General features: G+C 42.6%; 1 protein-coding gene across 3 annotated transcripts in view; it reads right to left on the bottom strand.

Moving 5' to 3' along the window:
* The window catches only part of LOC134087824 (synaptotagmin-2-like), a 38,989-nt gene that overhangs the window by 12,732 nt on the left and 4,826 nt on the right, over positions 1 to 21,431 (bottom strand). For 2 of the 3 annotated variants that reach the window (XM_062541586.1, XM_062541588.1), the window contains exons 2-4: positions 14,242 to 14,284; positions 1,238 to 1,466; positions 215 to 372 (exon numbers count right to left, since the gene is read on the bottom strand). In XM_062541586.1, the coding sequence (XP_062397570.1) occupies positions 215 to 372; positions 1,238 to 1,439 (360 nt within the window). In that variant the 5' untranslated portion in view covers positions 1,440 to 1,466; positions 14,242 to 14,284. Of the gene's footprint in view, positions 1 to 214; positions 373 to 1,237; positions 1,467 to 9,909; positions 10,049 to 14,241; positions 14,285 to 21,431 lie in introns of those variants that run through there. The other variant, XM_062541587.1, reaches the window with a different exon arrangement.

Raw genomic sequence — 21,431 nt, 5'->3', positions numbered from 1 at the left:
CAAAAGATTATGAAAAGCTCTGCCTATGTGCTTTCAGTTTTTGAACGCGTAACACAGGACTCTGTCTTAACAGCCTCTTATGAGACTCGTTGAACGACGATGGCCGGTCTCTGCAGGTCTCATCTGAGGCACACACATTTGCACACACACTCTGGTGTGTGTGTGTGTGTGTGTGTGTGTGAGAGTGTGTGTGGGGCGAGCGGCCATACTGTACCTCGCCTTTCATGTTCTTCATGCCCATCTCTCCCTTGCCCTTCTTGCCCTTCTTGTTCTTCTTCTTCTTGCAGCAGCACTTCTTGACGATGCAGAAGCAGCACGTGACGATGAGGAGGACGGCCACGATGGCGATGGCCGCGATGGCCCAGGTGGGCACTGTGATGGATACACACACATGCATGCACACACACACACGCATACACACACACACGCACGCACACACGCACACACACGCACACACACACACACACACACACACGCACGCACACACGCACACACACGCACGCACACACACACACACACACACGCACACACACACACACACACACACGCACACACACACACACACACAAATACACACACGCACACACACACACACACACACACACAAATACACACACACACACACACACACACACACACACACAAATACACACACACACACACACACAGAGCGAGATATAGAGATATAGACATAAATACACGACACAAACACGCACGCACGGACGCATGGACGCACACACACACATACACACACACACACACACACACACACACACACACACACACACACACACACACAAAGAGTGAGATATAGAGATATAGGCATAAATACACAAGACATACACACACACACACACAGACACACACACACACACACACACACACACAGGGATAAACATAAGCAGACACACACACACAAAGAAACACACATACACAGAGTCCACAACTTAGTTATGAGAGCCATACTGCTCCGACATTATAATTGGGTTTTCTCCAAATTAGATTGTACAATAGCCATTAGCAGCATCAGGCCTTTGCTTTTCAATCAACAATGGATCGATGCAGAATAATTTAATTTGAATGTCAGACTGTGGCTAGTAAAGCAGGCTCACAGGCATTTTAATTATAACCGCCCATCCGTATGCCTGGATTTAAAGGTGTCACATGAACATGACATTAAGCATAAAAAATAAATAAATGAAATAAAATAACAAGACAAACGATACATCTCACTCACATGGAATTTTCGTCATCTCATTGAGAAACTTGTTCTTGATATCGCCGAACATGTCTTTGTTGACCGCGGTGGAGTTGTCGCCCGGCGTGGGGCTCCCCTGGCCTGGGGCCACCGTCATGGCGCCCGTGGGCTCGGAGCCTACCATGGCTTCTGGCTTGGTCTGGTTTTTCAGCAAGTTGAACTGTTTCTTCTCCCCCGCCATCTTCACTGGCTAGGCTATAGTCAGTTCCTGTAAACAAAATAGAACACGGCCCCGTTAGGTCGACTGAAGGCTAAAATAACACATTTTGCTTGGCAACATCTTAGTTTCCCAAAAACCTGTGCCATTGCTGTGCCATTGTTCACCCTCCCACTGAACCAACCTAGAGTTATGCAACAAAAACAAGGATGAGTGAATGGATAAATAGATAGGTAGATAGATAGATATAGCAGTATGAATAATACTGTATTGTATGCACTGTCAATCTAGCATAAAATCACAAATCAGTACATATAGGGACAGTTTTCAGTGTGGACAAAAGGAAAGTCCTAAATCCTGGGTCTTGCTTGGTTGAATAACTGGAATTAATGTGTGGCCCTGCAGGACACCTTCACAGAGCACTGAAGGGCTCAAAAACTTAACTTCATTTAGACTGTAGACGCAGAGGGCTTTTTAATGTATGTAAATGAGTTGGAAAGAGTAAGATAAGTAGGGATGACTAACGTAATGAGAGGGCACTTTCCCCACTATGAGCCCACTGAAATGACAGTCATACTGTATGTGCAAACAAAATGGATGCCAATTTTTTTCCAAATGTCAATTCTCTGCTCCACTGATGGATAACTTGTTGGTCCAGAGCTTGAATACCGTAAATGATGACAACTATTGTTGGAAAACATATGTTGTTATTGGTAAATTCATATGAGTGACACAATATTCCATAGTAGGCCTATTACAAGGCATGTATTATAAAACAACTGTTTCAGAGGTATCTAAATGTATGAATAATTGTAGTTGAAGTTCCATCTTCTATGTGGTGCATCTGTACCCTTTTATATGTACGTGTCTAAAGCAATGGTTGATGAAAGCGCTCAGGCGTCATGTGATGTTAATCTGGAAGCCACACTGAGTGACTCATCTTGGCCCACAGGCCAAAGAAGTGACCCAACATGACAAAGTTTCAAAGCACGCTCCACGACCTCCACACAACAACAACGAGAAAACCATTTTCCATCCTATTTGTTCCACAGGAACGTGCACGGCGACGGGGCAGACGGCGGTGCTTCCTGACGGTTCGGCTCTGGTTTTCTACTGAGCAGGACAAAGTCACAAGGGAACGCACTCCCTGAAGGTAAGCTGAGACAGGTATAGGGTGATTGAGAAAACAGCGCTGGCAAGCAATCAATAACTGGCTTAATGGTTTCATCAAACCTCTGCTTCACTCTCGAGCTGAACTAACCTGATCTAACTATTGCAGAAAACAAAACAACACACAATCAAGGAATGGCTCGGCCATCATTATTCTGCCTTTGTTAATCAATAAAAAACAATGGCACCTCAGGCCAACAAGAACACCACTGACTGAAATGGCAAGATGTCTGAATCCTGGGGTTCAAACTGAGCATGGTTAGACCAAATGCAACAGCTGCAATCCGACTTATTAAAAGCAGATGATCAGGACACACTGAAATCTACACTGACCTAATTGGTCATACCAAAAAAATATGAGCATGCCAAAGGATTCATATGTTTATTTCTCATTTAGGCGGTTCCCCTCATATAACCGTGGGAAAACCGAGTGATCCTGGGCAGCTGTTGTATTACAGAGCAGGTACCCTGACAATAGCTAATTAAGGAACTACAACCGGAGTGCTGGGCATTTTCTCCTTCTGTTTCAGCAGCTAGCCTCCGGTTCTACATCACAGCTGTTAGGAAAGTCTCTGAGGGTTGTTGTAGGAGAAATAACAAGTGCATCGCCTGCATTTTAATGGCTGATAGATTACAATATAACTGGCACTGTCCTATTTTCAGTAAATCAGGCAGTGAGGGGTAGGTGTAGTTGTGTGTGTGTGTGTGTGTGTGCATATGTGAGTGTGTGTCTGTGTATGAGTGAGAGAGAGAATGAATGAGAGAGAGAGAGAGAGAGAGAGAGAGAGGATTAGTTGATTTTACATATGAGCACTATTTCACAGTGGAAAGCTTCATCAGGTAATAGGTTTATCAGTTTTGTGTCACATTCTGCATATAAATGAAGATGATGTGAAATATTCTGACTTGAATCAAGGCTCAGTTTTGGCAGCCTCATCTTCTCGTATAAATCTCAGAGCTTAGAAAAAGTTACAGCAGTGTGTTGGACGTGTAAAATCATCGTACCAAGCTTACAACTACTATGATGCTGTAATATCTACAATTACATCTAAATATATTTTTTCTTGGACCAAACTATTAAAAATAAAACCAAATGTAGCCTTTATGGCTTTCTTGGCTTTTGCCTGTCACCAGATTAGTACCATTAAGCCAGGGTGCTGTAATTTGGTTTAATTAAAAGTAGTAATTACTTCTCCATAATTACCCTGTGGTCCCAGTCCCACACTAACTAAAGCTCACCTCTGTCATATAATAACTTACTCAAGGAAAATGAGCCCAGCATTTCCCTAGCAAGTCATCATCACTGGCTGTTTGATCAGGAGCATTGTTTTTATTTTTAAGTGCTTACAGTAGTTGATGTGTTCCTCTGTGGCAAATACACATGTTCATTTGCAAATACACATCGCAGTTCATTTCGCATTTCAATCTTATCACCCACAAGTTATTGCAGTAGATGCTCTTCATGACTCCTATATGCAAATCACTGACTGACCTCTGCACTACGCAAATTCATTGCCTGTCCTCTGCAATAGCCTACAGCACTTTCATATTGTACCACTGCAAACCCACCAAAGGCAGTTTCTGCTTTGTTTTCTCACTTTGACAAGGAAGTGTGCATGCTGTCAAATTGTATTGCCATTGATAACTCATGCTAACTGTGCTGGTGTATAGTAAAGTATTATCGCCTCTACTGTATACACAGAGATCATGCATTCTACTGATATTTTTGCAGTCTGTTACGTGACAACGGATGAAGGACTTAACCCTTTCATATCAGAGAATTTCGTTGTACATGCACAGCGCTCTCTGTTCAGTCTATGACGAATCGCTTGACATTTAGAGGAAACACAGCTCTACATAGCAATTTTTGCATTTTGGTCAGTTTATCTTTGACTCTAGCTTTATACTGAGTCAGTATAATCACAACAGACATCGTGGTTGTGTTTTGGCAAACACAACGCAGTGCCACCAACTCCCTTCCTGAAGTCAACCCACCAAACAAACAGCAGGTGAAAGCAAATATGACCTTGCTCAGCAAGGAGCCAATGATAACCTTGGAACCAAAGGCAACCTGACAATGACATGGCTGACAATGGGAGCACTTTGTAGATTAATTTGACTCGGCTCTACATTACGTCATGACAGTTTTACAAGGTGCTTAGAGAGCACCAAGACAAAGATCTTATTTCTTTGTTTCTCCAATTTCCACGGAGGGCTGGGGGGTTGGGGGGGTACATTTGGCTGATTGACGTAATATTGGATTTGCCTCCTCTCTGTTCCTAAGATATTACCTCAATGCTGTTTATAATACAGTATATTAAACAAAATTGGGAATATCTGATAAGGAGAATACATATCAAAGCCAAAGAAAAATGCACATCTTAAAATCCTGCAGTCTGAAAGACTTTAGATAGTCACGACTGTGCAGGGAACAAACAGACGGCAGTTGCAAGCTCAGACCCAAATGAAACACGAGTGAAGCTTTACAACAAAATGGCAAACATTAAAGGTTTACTCAAGGGTTAGCTCTGACTCCAAGAGGAGATTTAGTAAATCACCTGACTCCAGATGCAATCGAGCTTGAAAAGAGGCTTGGAATGGCAATACCTGGAGGCCATTCCTTTCACAATGATGATTTAATTTGGCTCAAGAGCAATCATGGCAACATAGAGGGGGTAAACAATGGAAGCGGGATGGTGCAGGTCTTACAAACACTGCAGTAGCAATACGTATGTTTCAGTGAAACAGATTGAGATTATCACCCACATGCTCAAATGTTCAATCAAGTGGACGGATTAAATGGAAAAAAAGATGCATATGCTTAAGATGCATACAGTATATATGTCAAGTGACAGGATTAGATAAAAGCAGAGAAATCAGAGACATTGCTCCAAGGCCAGAAATAGCAAGGCTCCATTTTAGAGAAAAACTGAAACCCTAAAACTGAAGCTAGCTTCATCTGACAGATCAGTGAAAAATGCATAGAGCTCATTTGAAATCAATAATACAGCCAATGGACATTCCTATCACATCAGATTAGATTTAAATCCCTTTGGAATACACCAGAGATTAAAACATATTGATACTGTTTAATGTATTACTGTTAATTAACTGAGATGACAGCTCATTTGAATTTGATTGATTGGTTCGCACATGCACAATCATCCCTGGAGCATGGCTGAAATGCGTACAGTAAAGTAGCTCCAGAAAGTCTTTTCCAGACTGAAAATAGATGTGTCAACTCAAGACAACCGATGTGAAGGCAATCACTGCCGAGACAGCTTTCCGTCATTGTTTTGGGCTCATGACCCAAAAAATCTCTCAGAAATGGTACAGACACTTGTCTTCTGATTACCCTGAAAGGAACATTTGTATGCCTTTCTTTTGGGGAAGACACAATAAGCGCTCCTTAAATTTGCTTGTGACGCAGCTGTTATCAGGGCCCATTAGTAAGGCTGGGTGTGCTCCCATTTGAATGTGACGTCCACCGTGATATATGCACCGTTCCCTCCTCCCTCTTTTGTCCCAGGCAGATTAATCAATCAGACGAAGAGATAGGGACCAATCTTCATTTAAAGCTGGGAGAAGCTAGCCAAATGAGCATTACTTCTGCAGCAATGAAGATAGCTCCAATAGTAAAGAGGCTATAAGAGGAGAACGTTAGCAGGATTTACAAATTCATGTATATGCTACAGGATGCGCTACCATAGATGTCTGCATAAACCGGAATTTCTTAGCAGACAATGGAAGGATTTAATGACAGTACATTTCGAATTTGTAGTATTAAACATATGAAGCCACATTCCATATAGTTACAGAATTAGAAAGTACAGATAGTGGTTAATGCTAACTGCTAATTTATATAAGATGATATGAAAGGTCAAACTCGCATGATGAAACCCGTTTTTCAATGCAGTTAAGAAACCTCATTTGCTTTGATCAGGGATGTAGGAAGTAAGGAGACAGCATCCTCCCCCAAAGTGAGAGGCTGTTTTCTCTACTGGTATCAAGCTCTCTCCATTGCTGTATTGCTCTGAAAGTGGTGTGAGCTAAAAAGATGTTTCTTTTTTCAATACCAACCCCATTCCACATGCTGGGCAGCAGTCAGTAGCTCATAAAAAAAACAACAGCTTCTGCACCCACATGAATTTCACACATGCAGAGACTCTTCACCAAACCAAATTGCTGGTTCTTCAAAGCATGTGTCTGTGTGTGTCAGCTGTTCAAGAAGCGTGTTGCGTAACACAATATCAATATGCACTGTCTGATGCTACTGAGCTTTAAAGTGCCACGCATCCTAATTTGTGAACCGCTGAATGCTGGTGCACGCACCTGCTGACTGTCTGGGTTAGTGTGTGTTAAGATTGTCAACTGTAAGCGTGTGCCTTGGAATATGTAATAGCATGCAAGTTCAAATGTTACTGTAAGTCACGCCAGTCTCCATATTCTACAGAATGTCATATTGCACGTGTGTATTTTGAGATGTTGAACTCAAATGCAGTTGGCAGAGCGAGCACAGCAATACTGAGAGAACTGCTGAAGATCTTTTTCCCGAAGTGAAATGGACTGCACAAATATTGAGGTTAAAACTAAAGGAAACCTTTCAGCTCTATTAAGAGCAGGATGCCCCTGCCAGTCTATAAAGACGTGGCAATAAACATCTTTTTATCTAGTCAAAAACAAACAAAGGCGTAAGGAGACCTTGCACATTTGAAGTATTTTGTACAACACTCTCCTCACAGGTCTCTCCACAACGCCTGGTTGTCATCCAAGAGGTTAGTTAGTTCCAGAATCAAAATGCTACGCTGTTTTTCCATGAAATGTTGGTGGGTCAATCAGTGGTTGATTTGCTTTTGCAGATTGCTTGTTTGCAAGATAGACAGTCCCTGGATATGCATGCATTTTACTACACCCCTCAAACCCCTACTGGAGAGCAAAATCTAAAATGTGAATGTCTCATTAAAATAACTGACATGGCCACTCTTGAATGCACAGCCACATCCACATCCAGTGATATTTGATTTACATTAAATGATACAACACACATGGCTGTTTGGTTGTGAGGGGGGGGGGAGGGGGGGCGCTGTGAATATGACCGTGAGATTGATTGGCTGTTGGTGTGCAGTAGAGCATCACAGAGACGTTCCTGCCTTCAAGGGCTGAAATGGCTACAATTACTATTCAGCACATAACTTAAACAGCCAGGGACCTCTCGTGCAGAAACGGCTATAGCTGGATTATGTAACAAAAATAAACAGTTCCTCTGTTGTTGGGTCCTCTCGGACACACCAACACACCAACAGAAAGTAAATATTACCCATATGCAAGCTGGTTTTGTGTGCACTCTGAGTTACTGTTAGATGTCTGTTCTGCATATTAATATCAATATCCAGCTTTAACAAAATAGCATCTAGACATGACAATCTAGTGGACTGGACAGGACAGCATGGACAGGACAGGTGCAGAGGCACCAAAACCAGCTCTGTCTTTGGGACTCATTGGATGTTCTTTTTCTATCCGGTGCGAAGGAGGAGTCACAGCATTCTAAACTGGTGATGGTGCCTCTGCATCATGCTGTCCTGTCCAGACCACAGTGGAAGTTTCTTTCTCTCAGGCTTTTAATGACTCATCTGACTCTGCTACAGAGTCCATAAGGTGTGTCTATGTGAGTCCACATGTAGTCATCTTAAATGTCCCAAAGTAGAAATAATAATACGAAACAAAAACCTGTAAGTAGTATAATAATGAGGAGTGGTGCTGCTCATTTCCTGCCAAGAGCAAAGTATATTACACTAGATTGTCATTTTAACTGACTGTTCATTCCACAAGATGCTAATTTTTAAAGACGGATATTGATATTAATGTGCAGAACAGAGAGGATAAGATTGGCTTTTAATGAAAACGATGGCATAGACTGTGCTACAACCAACCTAGATTTGACATTCCTGTTTCTGCACAGGGCTTGCGCAAGGCTTTTCTGACATTTTCTTTTTTTAATGGTTATTTCACATTGATATTTGACCTTATCCTCAATCCTCTCGGGAGGGGTATGTGAACCCCCACCTCTTTGGGACTATTTAAAGGCCTTCCGGTTTGAGTTGTTTTTTTGGCATACCCTGATGTTCGTCCATGCATGAACCAAAGGTCTCCCAAAGCCTTATTTCACCCAGAACAGACTGGCGTAGCAAACCTGAGAATTTTTTTTTTTTGTTTTTTTTCTCCTCGGTGGAGCCAGATCATCTGTTATTTTCTGACAAGTACGTTGATTAAGTCATTAATATTAACAGCTCTATTAATTAATTCACGGCATATTGAAATCATCTTGGGCTGCAACACACATCACAAGACAGCCTTTCGTCTGTCTATTAAAAATGTGACAATCTGACATGGCCTCAAACTGCACTTGTACTCTTGCAGAGGGGTTTCATCATGTCTCAGATAAAAGCCACCCGAAAAAACTATTACACATAGAAAAACATCACACGCACACACACGCACACACACACACACACACACACACACATATTCACACGCACACCCACATACACACTCACACTCAACAACCGTAATGAAACATTTCTCACTAACTGGTGGCTGGTTGACTCTTAGGGAGGAGGTGCTGATTGGGACTGGCTCTGTTCTCACCGGAGCTCACAGCTCTCGCGGCTCTGGGCTTGTTGGTACTCATCACCCGGTGGGTGAGCCGAGCAGCTGTCAGCGGCCTGCGCGCTGGACGCTCTCCAGGAAACAGGCGCCCATGTGTAGACAGACAAACTACCCTCCTCTTTTAAAGTCAGGCCTTGCGCCGCACGCACACACACGCGGACACACGCACCTCGTGTCATAACGCAAAAAAGTCGGAAGAAACACCACCGTAAGACAGATTAGGAGATATGATAAGAGAGTGAGCATAAGACAGATAAAAGAGTGACCACAGGCTGCCGTTGAAGCTTCAAAGAGAAGCACACAAGGAGTATCAAGTAAACAGTGACAGTTCAAAGGAATCTTTGGGTTAAAATAATATGTCATTTTTCAAACCATTTCAAGCTCGGTGCTTTAAGATAACATTGAAGCATGCTCCAAACAAACAAGTTGATACAGCATGCATTATGACTGTATGAAAGAATTTGTACTGTAGGTACTGTATGAACATGCATGAAATGCAGATGAACAGCCAGTCTCTATTGCCTTGCTATTCTAGCCAAAACCAGACCCTCATACCATACCCTCAGACACAGTATCCCCTGAGCTTTAAGGAAAGCTTTCAGTTTGCACTGTACTGACTAGCAAAGGCAAGCATCTGCAGCATGCTTTTGGTCCTTACCACAGTGTTTGTTTTTCCCCCTTTTCCTGTGATCTTATCCTCTGTCTCGGGATGGCCCATCCACCATAGAGAAGGCACTTGAGGGGTTTCAGTGTTTGAGCTCGCCGTGTTCTGACTGTTCTCCCATCAGCCTGAGCAACTGCAGTCCTCCTCCTCGCCTCAGTCTCACTTCTCTACTGCAGCAGGACTCCCTCTCCCATGCACACACACACACAGGAGCGCGCACACACACACGCTCCGACACTCGCACGCTCTCCTCCTCCCCCACTCACTCACCCACCCACCCTTTCTTTCCCCTCCCCTCCCCTCCCTTCCCTTCTCCTCTCTTCCTTTCCCTCTGCCTGCTTTTATTTCCCTCTCCATGGTCCTCCCCTGCTCTCCTTCTCTCTTTCCCCCCCCCCTCCTCCATTCTTCCTCTTTCACTCTCTCGACTTTCCCCCCCCCCCCTTCTCTTTTCCTCTGTTCATTCTTTCTCATCCCCCGCTTGCTTCCTCGTGGATTCTTATTGGTGATGCCGCTCACACGGCTCAGAATGCAGTGTTCTGAAATGGTCCATCACCGAGGGGCAATTTACACGGATCAATATTTAAAACCGGCACAAGGCACGATGAGTAGCCAGTCTTTTCCCGCTCAGTATTGTCCACACGTGAAAAGACCACTGACATGGCAGGGAAATACAGGGAAACTGTAACCACCCCCAAAAACGATGGACTGTACCTGAAAACTGACAGCTGTGAGGGAAGAGAGAGAGAAGGAGGGAAGAGAGAGAGAGAGAAGGAGGGAGGGAGAGTGAGAGAGAGGGGGGATTTCTGAGGACAGACTGTTAAGAGGAGAGCGGGATAGAGAGGGAGTCAGGCGGGAGAGACCGTGTCGGACGTGGAGAGGAAAAAAAATGGAAAGGGGGAGGGGAGTGGCTGGGAACTCACTGCAGCAGAAGAGCCTGTGCAGCAGTGTGTGAGGAAGAGAGGGAAAGCGAGTGAGAGAGAGAGAGAGAGAGGAATGGAGAGAGAGCAAGAGAGAGAGAGAGAGAGAATGAGAGCAAGAGAGCGCTCACAGGGATGCTTCCCATGTTTCAGACACGAGCATGACTGTGTTACATAAATAACAGACCAATTATTATGCACCTCACACTGGTTCATCATTTCCATTATCCTTTTTGCATTTCAGACCATATTGCTATGATCTTTGGAAGGAATGTTAATCTAATACACCTCCACCGCTGTGGTAGTCTTATATTAAAGAAGGTAGTCACATTTCTTGGTTATATTCTAGCCCGTGTGAACAACCTTTATTCAGATGGGTGTGAGTTGTGATCTAAAGTCCACGTGGCAACGCCATATATTCCGACTAAATAACTTAGCGCTTCATCACCGCTCATGCAACATGCAGTGCAGACATACTGTTTCCATCAAATGTTCGCTCTACAGTGAGGTTTGCATTTGTTACTACGATCTCGTCACATTAACAGAGCAGCCACACAAGGGGTGAGGGAGAGGGCTCCCTTCAGGCTTCCGTGGTGTCATGAAAAATGATCATCCCCGCCTTAAGAGGGATGGCTTTCTTAACAGCTCCCAATGAGCACTTGAAAATGGAATCAATAAATGGCTTGGCCATTACAGGCGTGCCAGAAAGTACAATGAGATTGCCTTTCTCCAAATGCTTTCTGTGTTAAATGATAACGAGATGGGGTTCCCCCCCCCCCTAAAAATAAATATATAAATCCTTTGATCATGTTTTGCATGTTAAAAGATTTTCTCAGCTATTGACAAAGAATGATCCAAGGCGTTAAAGAACATGACACTGACGGTGGTGCCTTCGTTCCTGCAACGTAGAGAAATCGCTCAATAATGAATTGCCACTTTCACATGGGGAGAGCTGCTAAGGGCCGACCTATATTCGTTTTTGTCACCGCTTCGGAGGAACATAAGCTAAATGCTTTCTGTTCTCATATTTTGAGCTGTTATGTAATGTCTAGTTTCTGTGGTTTATGGTACTCGAGAGATCTTCCATGCTGTGAATGAAAATGAAAACTGTTGCAAAATGTAGAAACATCCATTACTGTGTCCAGTTTCTTATTTCGGTGTTGAAATGACAAACAGCCCTGCATGCCTGGGCTAGCGCGGCATCATAGTGACTAAGGGTTATTGAGCGCGGCTGGATTTGTGACACACATGGGCAGCCCCAGCTGCATGAGTGCAAGAACTTATGAAGCGAGACGGTTTAGATGGAGCTCACAGCCACCGTTTCTGCTACAGCAAGCATGTGTGCTCGCACCAAGGGCATCTTGGACTACTAGGGTATTGCAAACACCTTATTGATATTTGAAAAGACATTCAAAGTCAATTAGTCAACATTGCTGTCCTCTAAGTAGCACTATCATGAACAAAACTAATCATGATTCTTATCATCATCATCATCATCATCATCATCAAGAACAACAGCAACAACACCATCATCATCAACATCATCATCATCAACATCATCACCACCACCAACATCATCATCCACACCATCATCATCCACACCATCATCAGAATCAGCTTCATCAACATCAACCAATTTGTTCACTTGGCGCACCCATGTCATATGGGACCGAACAGCAAACATCTACTCTTCCCTACCCTGACCACGTGAGACCATACTGGACATGACTTCGAGAGTGTGTGACGAACAACACATTTTTTTCTGGAAGAAAAAGGCTACCCCACTCCCATCTCCCAGTCGTATATCATACAGTCCTACGTCAACACTCAACATCACATGCACTCCCAGAGCTCTAAGTCCATCAAAACACCATGGTGGCCTCTCTAGTCAAGCACCAAGATAAAGAGAAACTACAGTAACCTGTCTGGCATCGTAAAGCATGGCGGAGAAAATTTCTCTCTGGAAAATATTTCTTCTGAGCTTTATTAACCTGATATGGCATGAAGGCAACTATCCATCATTGAAATTACTCTAATTAATCAGCCTCCTACACAGCATACTTCATAATAAATAATGGGACTTTGCTGGAGTCTGCAGTGCCAATAGGGAGTCTTGCTCTGGATAAACTACAACATGTTGTTGAGGAGAATTTATTCTTGTTGTGAATGATTTACATATTTTAGAGCATAATGGCTCTACATGATTTGGTGTCACCACTGCTGCTTGGTGGTTGATTTGAGTTAATATATTTTATACTTTTATTATATTTATTAAACATATACACCTATCTCTCCAACCTCAGAATTGTCAAATGCATGAACATGATAGGTTAATATGATGTGGAATAATAATAATAATAAAACACTTTTCAATAAAATCACAGCGTCAAACTATTGAATAATGTAGTATGAGTGGAAATGTTGCAATGAATACATTTACCCCTGGCAGTATTTAGATGTATTGTCCTCTTTCAGACAGAATGCACACCTACAGTGTATCTCAGAAGTGGGACTGAGTCTGGTGAATATGTATGAAAATATGAATGATATGAATGGAAATAAAATGATAGATGCTGTGACGGAGACAAAAGGGGTGTAGTGGGGTACAGTCAGGTTGTTAAGCACAGTGATAACCCTGTTGGAAACAGCTGTATACCAGCTGATGCTGGTAGCTGTTTTTTTGCTGGTTTTCTTCCAGCTCTGGTTGCTGGTGGGGTCCCCAGGTGGACATGCTGGTGTGACCATCTGAGGAAGCTGGCCATGCTGGTGTGACCAGCTTGTCATGTGGGATACAACTGGTGTAAGATAGATGGTCTTGCTGGTGACCAGCTTGCCAAGCTTGCCATTGTTAGTGTAAAATAGTCATGCTGGTTTGCTAGAATGGCCAACATAAGCTGGTAAGGCCACAAGCAAAAACAGCTGAATTACCATCCGAAGCTGGGTAAACCATCTGAAGGTATGTTTTTGCAAGTGTTTTGCTGGTCTGGCAGGTCAACCATCATAGGGTGGTCAAACAAGCTGGTCAACCAGCAAACCAGCTTACTGTAAGCTGGTCAGGTTGTTTTTTTCATTAGGGAAGGCACTCCTCAGGCCTTATATATTTCAAAACGTCTTGACAACAACACCCTTTAACTCTGAATTTCTCAACAGACAAGATAATTCCTGCTGGCACAATCCGAGGAAATGTGTTGAATAACCCATGTTGCCATAAATTCAGTGTCTGATGTAATAAAAGATGATACTTGCTTCAGCTACCCACCAGCATAATGATATGACATAAATTGAGGGACCGCAAAGCCTTTCTTGTTATCAGCCATGTATGCCATTTAGTATGTGCATTTCTAATGTGTCAGGATAAATTTCACATGATAGTGAAAACCTAAACATGGACAGATAGACAAGTACTCACAATGGAAATGTGGTCCGTGGTTGTTGGATAATCACAGTGAAATCTGGAGGGGGAAGAAAAGGATAAACCATTAGTGACCAGCAGCGCATACATGACACAGTTGATGTCAGAATATTCATACAAATCAAAATATCTGTCATAGTTGGGGTTCTTAATGAGTTTAGAAGACAACATCTAAGCAATTTGATAGTAACAGTTACCCGTAACCCGGGGAACACTCATCTGGACACTGCCAATTAGATGACATACAGTAGATGCACAGAACAATTCTGCCATTTTGTTAGATCAGGCCTGGATATTTGCATATGCCTCCAATAAGCATAATTTACTATGAATGTCTGAAGATATATGTGTGTGGAGATAATGTTTCTAAACCATAATGTGAAACTTTTAATCAAGATCTTGATTGCTGATTGTGTGCAAGATCCAGTGATGAGGGACTGAATTGCATCACATTGCTATATTGTATCACCATTTTGATTTTAAATTCTAGCTGCTTCCTCTTTTCAATTAAGACTATCCCCTTGCTATGCTTTAATCTCTCTGTGCATGGAGTATCAAGAGATTCTCTGAATCGTGTGGAAAATCTTCCAACAGGCAGAAAACAGCTAGACTCCACTTACAGTACATTTTAATACTACACCACCAAGAGGCCACTTCATTGTAAAGTAGCCAGTTGTTGCTCAGATTGATGTTTTCAATATTCGCATCATGAAACGGGCATTACGATATCTAGAGTCTTGTGGGGGCTCTCTACATCGAGGAAACATATGCAGACTGTTGACTATTTGCATTACTATCACTTATCCAAATGAAGCATTTTCGTAGTTATATTCCGTTTAAGGCCGTTTTAAATATATTTATTTGACAGAAAAGGCTTTAGAGATCGTCATTATGATCACTTCATAGTGTCAAAACAGTGTATATGCAGCTTCATCTGCACAAAAGGGACTACTCCGAATGTGTGGTGACAGAATAGTGACAAATGTTTCATAAGTAGCAGCAACCAGAATGCCATTTTCAAGCTCTGCCATAGACATTCAATATTTTGTCACTATTTTTCATATTTTATCACTTGAATCTAATCAACCATCAATATGTCAGCACCAGGCTGTTCAAGGGGAGAAGCAAACAGTCTTGTGTGCACACAGGCAAATACAAATCAACAAAATCACCGACATAATAACACACACACACACACACACACACACACACACACACACACACACACACACACACACACATATACAGTATATATATGTAGACTTGGATTTGTGTGTGCGTCTAGGTGTGTCTCAACACAGAGACACACCTAGACGCACACACGAATCCAAGTCTGCAGAATGACTGCCTCAAACCAAGAGCTACCTAATGAAATTAGCCTCTCTGTCAGCGCTCATACACAAGGGGGGGAGAGAAAGAAACATAAAAGGAGTGTGACGGAACAAATAGGCAATCACACAGAGTTGTCTTTCTACTCCTCTTTAAATTGTTAATATTGGATCACCTTCCTCAGCTTAAGCGTCCCAAATGTGTCTCCCTTTGGGCCCATTATAGGCTAGAGGTTCATGGCACATTGCAAACAGAAAAGCAGCAGTAGGTGTGCATTTCTTACAAAAAGGTTATCCACAAATTGGCTCCAAATGTCCATGAAAGTATACAGCAGTTTAGTATGGATTGATGTAAAAAGCATAAATTGCTATTCAAAATAGAGTAATCTTACTATTGTCATCAGTTTATTTTGTTTCTGGTTTTTTTAACATAGGTTTCTGCTCTCTCTCTCTCTCTCTCTCTCTCTCTCTCTCTCCTCACATCTCAGGTCTTTTTCAAAGATGGAAATTGGGTTACAAATGAGATGTCGCCCAGTGTATATGGGGGACTAGAAACACATTTCAGCATGTATTGGCCCACAGGCACCCCCACTGAGGCCAACGCAGGTTCTCCATCTAAACCCAGCAGGTGAGCAATCTGAGAGCACACACTCCTTAACTGGCCTCCCTATACAGTACTGTTAAATGACCTGCATTTCTTCAGTACTTCACATATACATTGCAACATATATGCATGTCTGCAGTTGACAAGGTGTCAATCGTTGCGCTAATGAAAACTCTCTCTTGGTAGGTTATTGATTGACGACAGCCAGACTTACTCTGACTGATAGGTGTCTTTTGTCACTTGACCATTTTGTTATCCAGATGTGGGAAAAGCACTAAGGGTCAGTGTCTGACTGACCGGGGGTATGTCTGATTGGTATTGGCATTTCAAGGCTAAATGTGTGCAATATCCAATCATATTGTTATTTTGACAATCCTCACTGTAGAGTCCACAGTCTGTCCACAGTCTGTTTGATAAATACCCATGCCAGGCATTGCCCTTTTCTGCACTTGTCTCAGCGCTTGGGCTTGTTTGTGAGACCCTGCGACTCAGTGGTAATGGCGAAACTGACGCCGATCCCTGTGCGTTGGCAGGCTGTTCACGCCAGTGGCCTCGTGCTATCATCTCCTCAGTGCAGCGACTATCTCTGTGTGGCACTGGACCCAAACATATGCTGTCTCCCACACACATACGGATGCCCTATTAGAATGTGCTTTTGATGCTTATGCGGCAGTTAAATATGGCAACTAGATCAAACATGTGTGAAAATGCTGTACAGTATATGAGAGAACATGCTTTGGCAAGATCGGATTACTATTCTGTCAATATAAGGATCTCGAGCTTGGTACCGTATTATTAAGTGATTGGATATTAGCCACATTTGCCCAAGTATGATTACATACTGTACAGAGAACATGCTTTGGCAAGACTGGTTTACCACCAATTCCATGTAGACATCTTAAGATTTCTATTCTCAAGTGGTTGGATGTTATGAACTCCTGCCCAAACAGTGTTTATGGATATTGCACTCAATAGTGTCAAGTGTGAAATGTTTCCATTTTAAACATGAACGTGTAAACACGGACAGACAACATGCAGGGAAGATCAGCTTGAAGCTTCAGCAGTGCAGTGTCCACGCAGAAAAAGCACTTTATGCTGCAAGGTCTGTCACACCCAGATTTGTTTAGCAAAGTCATTACTGCATATCAGCAAACTTTCAGAGAAAGAGAGAGAACAAGGGAGGGACGAGAAATGAAGAGAGAGAGACGAAGAGTGATAGATGAAGAGAGAGTGCTTGGAGAGAGTGCTTGTGTGTGTGTGTGAGAGAGAGTGTGTGTGTGTGTGTGTGTGTGTGAGAGAGAGGAAAACAGAGAGGGATTCTGCTGACAGACAGGGCCCCCCCACCGTCAGCAATCTGCCATGTGGCCTGACACTGTGGGCCCTCTCTGAATAAGCTTTTGTAAGATGCTGTTTTGTTCCGCCATACCAGCTTGCTGTTCCCACTGATATACGGATGGGCGGGAGTCTATTTAGACCCGTATGGCTTATAATGTAAGGAATTTGACATTAAAAGAAGAAAAGAAAAAAACATTTGGAGAGCACACTGATTTGCAAACAGCTTGCAATCGTGACTGGTTTAGCTAGCACGCTCTATCTACAGGAAGGGTTGCTAGCTGTTTCAGAGTTGTAATTTCAAAACCCAACATTACACTGGACATTGAGACGTGGAGCACACACAGTGGTACAGTAAACCCGCAGTCCACTACAGTACCGCCACACTGTTTTCAAATGGCTAGGCCTCATATCTCTATGTAGCACCCCTGCATTGCAGCACAGCTAACAGGATTTGGGTTTGTGTAAGTGGCCAGAGTCACATTACATGCTCCCTCCCCCCCTCTTTTTTGAATTGCCACCGCCACACTGCGCGGCCCTGGCTTGTTACGGGTGGCCGCGGCCGCGTGCTCCCTGGCTGCTGGGTGCAGACGGCCGGCTGGCAGGCTGGCTGGCTAGATGGCAGGAGCCGGGGGGGGGGGGGGGGGAGGGGGGAGAGGAGCGTGGAGGCCACGAGTCTTTGGGGAGGCGCACATGATTTTCCGAGAGGATCAATTATTCAAGAGCAGCCTGCATTTGCTTGCACGCTGACCCGGAATTATACGCTTAACATCGAGAACTACATAAGAATGTCGGTCCGTACAGCGGAGAGCCAGTTCCCATGAATAAATCTCGCTGTGGATAAGGAACTGGTTTCTTGTACAGGAGTGACTGGTCAATACGTTTTTTAAGGGCCGAGTAGAAGCAATTTCCCAAGGCAAATAGGGTTTTTAAATGCATTTCTACTATACTGTAGGTCTACCACAACTTTATCATCTTACATTATGGCAAGCCAGGGAGTCAGAAAGAGTTACATTATTCCCTGTTTTAGAAAAAAAGGTATATGCACATTAGCGTGAGTCTGATGTGACATGTCTGCTTGAATGTACAGCACAGTAGGCTATATTGTATGTCGCCTAAATGGGAGACTTCACACAAAGATTAGATCAGTTAGGGTGGTGGTCAATAGATGGTCAATAGACAGCATCCTGATACCACAGTGTGTATTAATTTACAGTCCTTCACATCCTGTCATTAGTAAAGTCCAACAGCTCTGCCAGAATCATGTCATTTGCCGTTTCAGTGGGAAGAATTCCCTCATGCGACCAGTGCCATGCTCCTCAACATTCAAACAAATAGCCCCATTAATTCCAAATCAGCAGGCAAGATAAGGAGGGATGACAGAACAGCAATATCACAGGCCATGTGATTTCCGTTTGTTTCTGGGATCTGGAATGTACTCTTGGTGAGTTCAGTGACACCAACAGATTAAGATGTCATTTCAATTTATGGAACTGCAAATTATCCTGTGCACTTGAAAACAACAAAAGGTTATAGGTATATGCTGATTCCATATTATGAATGACAGACACATTTAATTGAAGACCCCATTTGTGTGTCTTTTGTGTGTCTTTTGTGTTCAATTAGCTGCTGTATCTCCTGATGTGATTAAAGGCTTTGACCTGAGTGCCTTCTGATAATTAACTGAGAGATCACTTGTAAAATAGAAGGAGTCCTATTCAATTACTGTTTCATTAAAACCCAAATTACAAAATGACCTCAAAAGCATCCTGGCACAGAGGATAGGAGAAGTATGTGGGACAGTCATTGAATGCTCTCACTTATAATTAAAAGAAGAAAGATCTACTCTATGTTTAGTCTTTTACTTTAATTCGTAACATTATGACCCTGCTGAGCATTATTCAAAGCATTTTCTGAAGTACGGTATGCTTATTAGTTCCCATATCATCATGTTCATATTAATCCATGTTAATATTCACCAGCAGCACACGAAATGCAATTGTTCGTCATGAGTTAGGCCTTTATCATACCATTAGTTCCAATTATTACTTTATTGGTAGGCTACCACATTGAACTTTTGTACCGTAGGCTATACCACAAATTTGACTTGTTTGACTGACTAACAAAGACCAATGAAGACTATACTAATCCTTAACGTTCTCAACACTCTTATCAACGTTCAATATCTTCTGTGCATAGGCTGAAGTATTTTGCCCAGCGGTGTAAACGAATTTGCCCGTATGTTTCATCAGTCAGTTCCTTTTCCGCTGCTCAAATTGGTGCATTGACTCATCTGCGCCGACTTTCAGCACCATGTCTTGGACAGCTCCGCTGGGATTTAGTGAGTGTTGCCGAGGTAGAGGGTTTTAAACTGGAACACTAGAAAGAATCTAAAGCTCTTAATTTGCAGGTGTTTCGGGTGATCGAGTAAGACCTACGAGAGTCTTTGAACACACGACTGAGGCGGAAAATGCCTAAATAATTAAATAAGGTTACATTTTCTGCGCAGACGAAGGGAATCTCCATGGATAGACGCGAGAAAGGAGACAAAGAGGGTGATATAACGTATGCATCATGGATGTTGTGAATGTTGTGCTATTTTTATGTCCTATTAAAAATCAGTAAGCCGATATATGTCTCTTCGCACTGCGACAAAACGCGCTGTCGCTCACAGAAACGTGGTTGCCCCAATGAATGTAGACCCCGGATACATGCTGCAGTGAGTTGATTTGTCGCGAGATTTAATGTCCATGCTTTTTCACGTTATCCTTGCCATTTGATTGGTAAAGTGGCTATATAGGCTTCACGATACTATAGAAAGAACCAATGTGTTGTCGGCTAATCCCATGGTATTTGTGACTGCTCATATTCCATACATCTTGGTGGACTATTCAAAACGACGGCTCGGTGCTTCGCTATCTTACGTTAACCGTAGCCAACGCTCCTGTGCCCTTAATTGTAGCCCACTTATGTAACAGTCGTGTTCTGTAGTTGCCTACACAGGCTATGCGTTAAAGAATTCACGGAATACAATACAATGTTATAGTAAGGACGAACTTCATGACAGCTCTCTCTCTCTCTCTCTCTCTCTCTCTCTCTCTCTCTCTCTCTCTCTCTCTCTCTCTCTATCTCCTGTGTGTATTTGGGTATCTATATCTTTATATATATTAGCTTAGGTATCTCAAGGTTGTTAATGTCATACATGTTGGCCTACTTTATCCTACACTGTCATAAACTTGAATCCATGGATACAATAAACGTACATTTACATCTGACATGCAGTTTTAGCATCCTTTCACACCTTCTCAGTTCATGTAGCCACATTAAGAACAAGCACTTCACATTAGACTTAGACCAACAATCAATCCAGAGCAAGAAGAAAACAGTATAAATTGATTCCTTGTTTGTAACTCCAAGGCAATTGGATAGCTATCAGCCTTCTGCTGTGTCAGTGTGCAAAATAAGGTGCCTGAGGCAACACTAACGTTATTTGTGAACATACATCAGATTCAAATAAGAACATTATAGGCCTAATGCCATACCATTATAAGAGTTACAGCAGTTGTATAAACAAATAATGTTCAGAAAGAACATTCATGATGGATACAACTGAAGAGTTGTACTCCTTTTGACTATTAAATGTCACTTTTTAAAAACAAAAATCACAGATATCTCCTCTACATTACTCTGGAACATTAATCTGGAACAGCCTGGAGAAAGGTCCTTTTTTAACCTGCCTTGAAAGTAGACTTTAGTTAGCTAGTTAAGTTTGCATGAGCATAATATGAGCATGATCAGTCTTCAAAATAAGGTTGTGGAAACAGTGCTGAATGTGCTTGTAAAACTATTTTGAACAATTTCCTTTCTTTCATCTTTGAGAGACACTGTAACACAAACTTATATCCAAGGCATGTTTGGCTAAG

Source organism: Sardina pilchardus, chromosome 7 (assembly GCF_963854185.1).
Source record: "Sardina pilchardus chromosome 7, fSarPil1.1, whole genome shotgun sequence".
Taxonomy (NCBI): domain Eukaryota; kingdom Metazoa; phylum Chordata; class Actinopteri; order Clupeiformes; family Clupeidae; genus Sardina; species Sardina pilchardus.
This window is presented reverse-complemented; position numbering and strand designations above follow the sequence as displayed.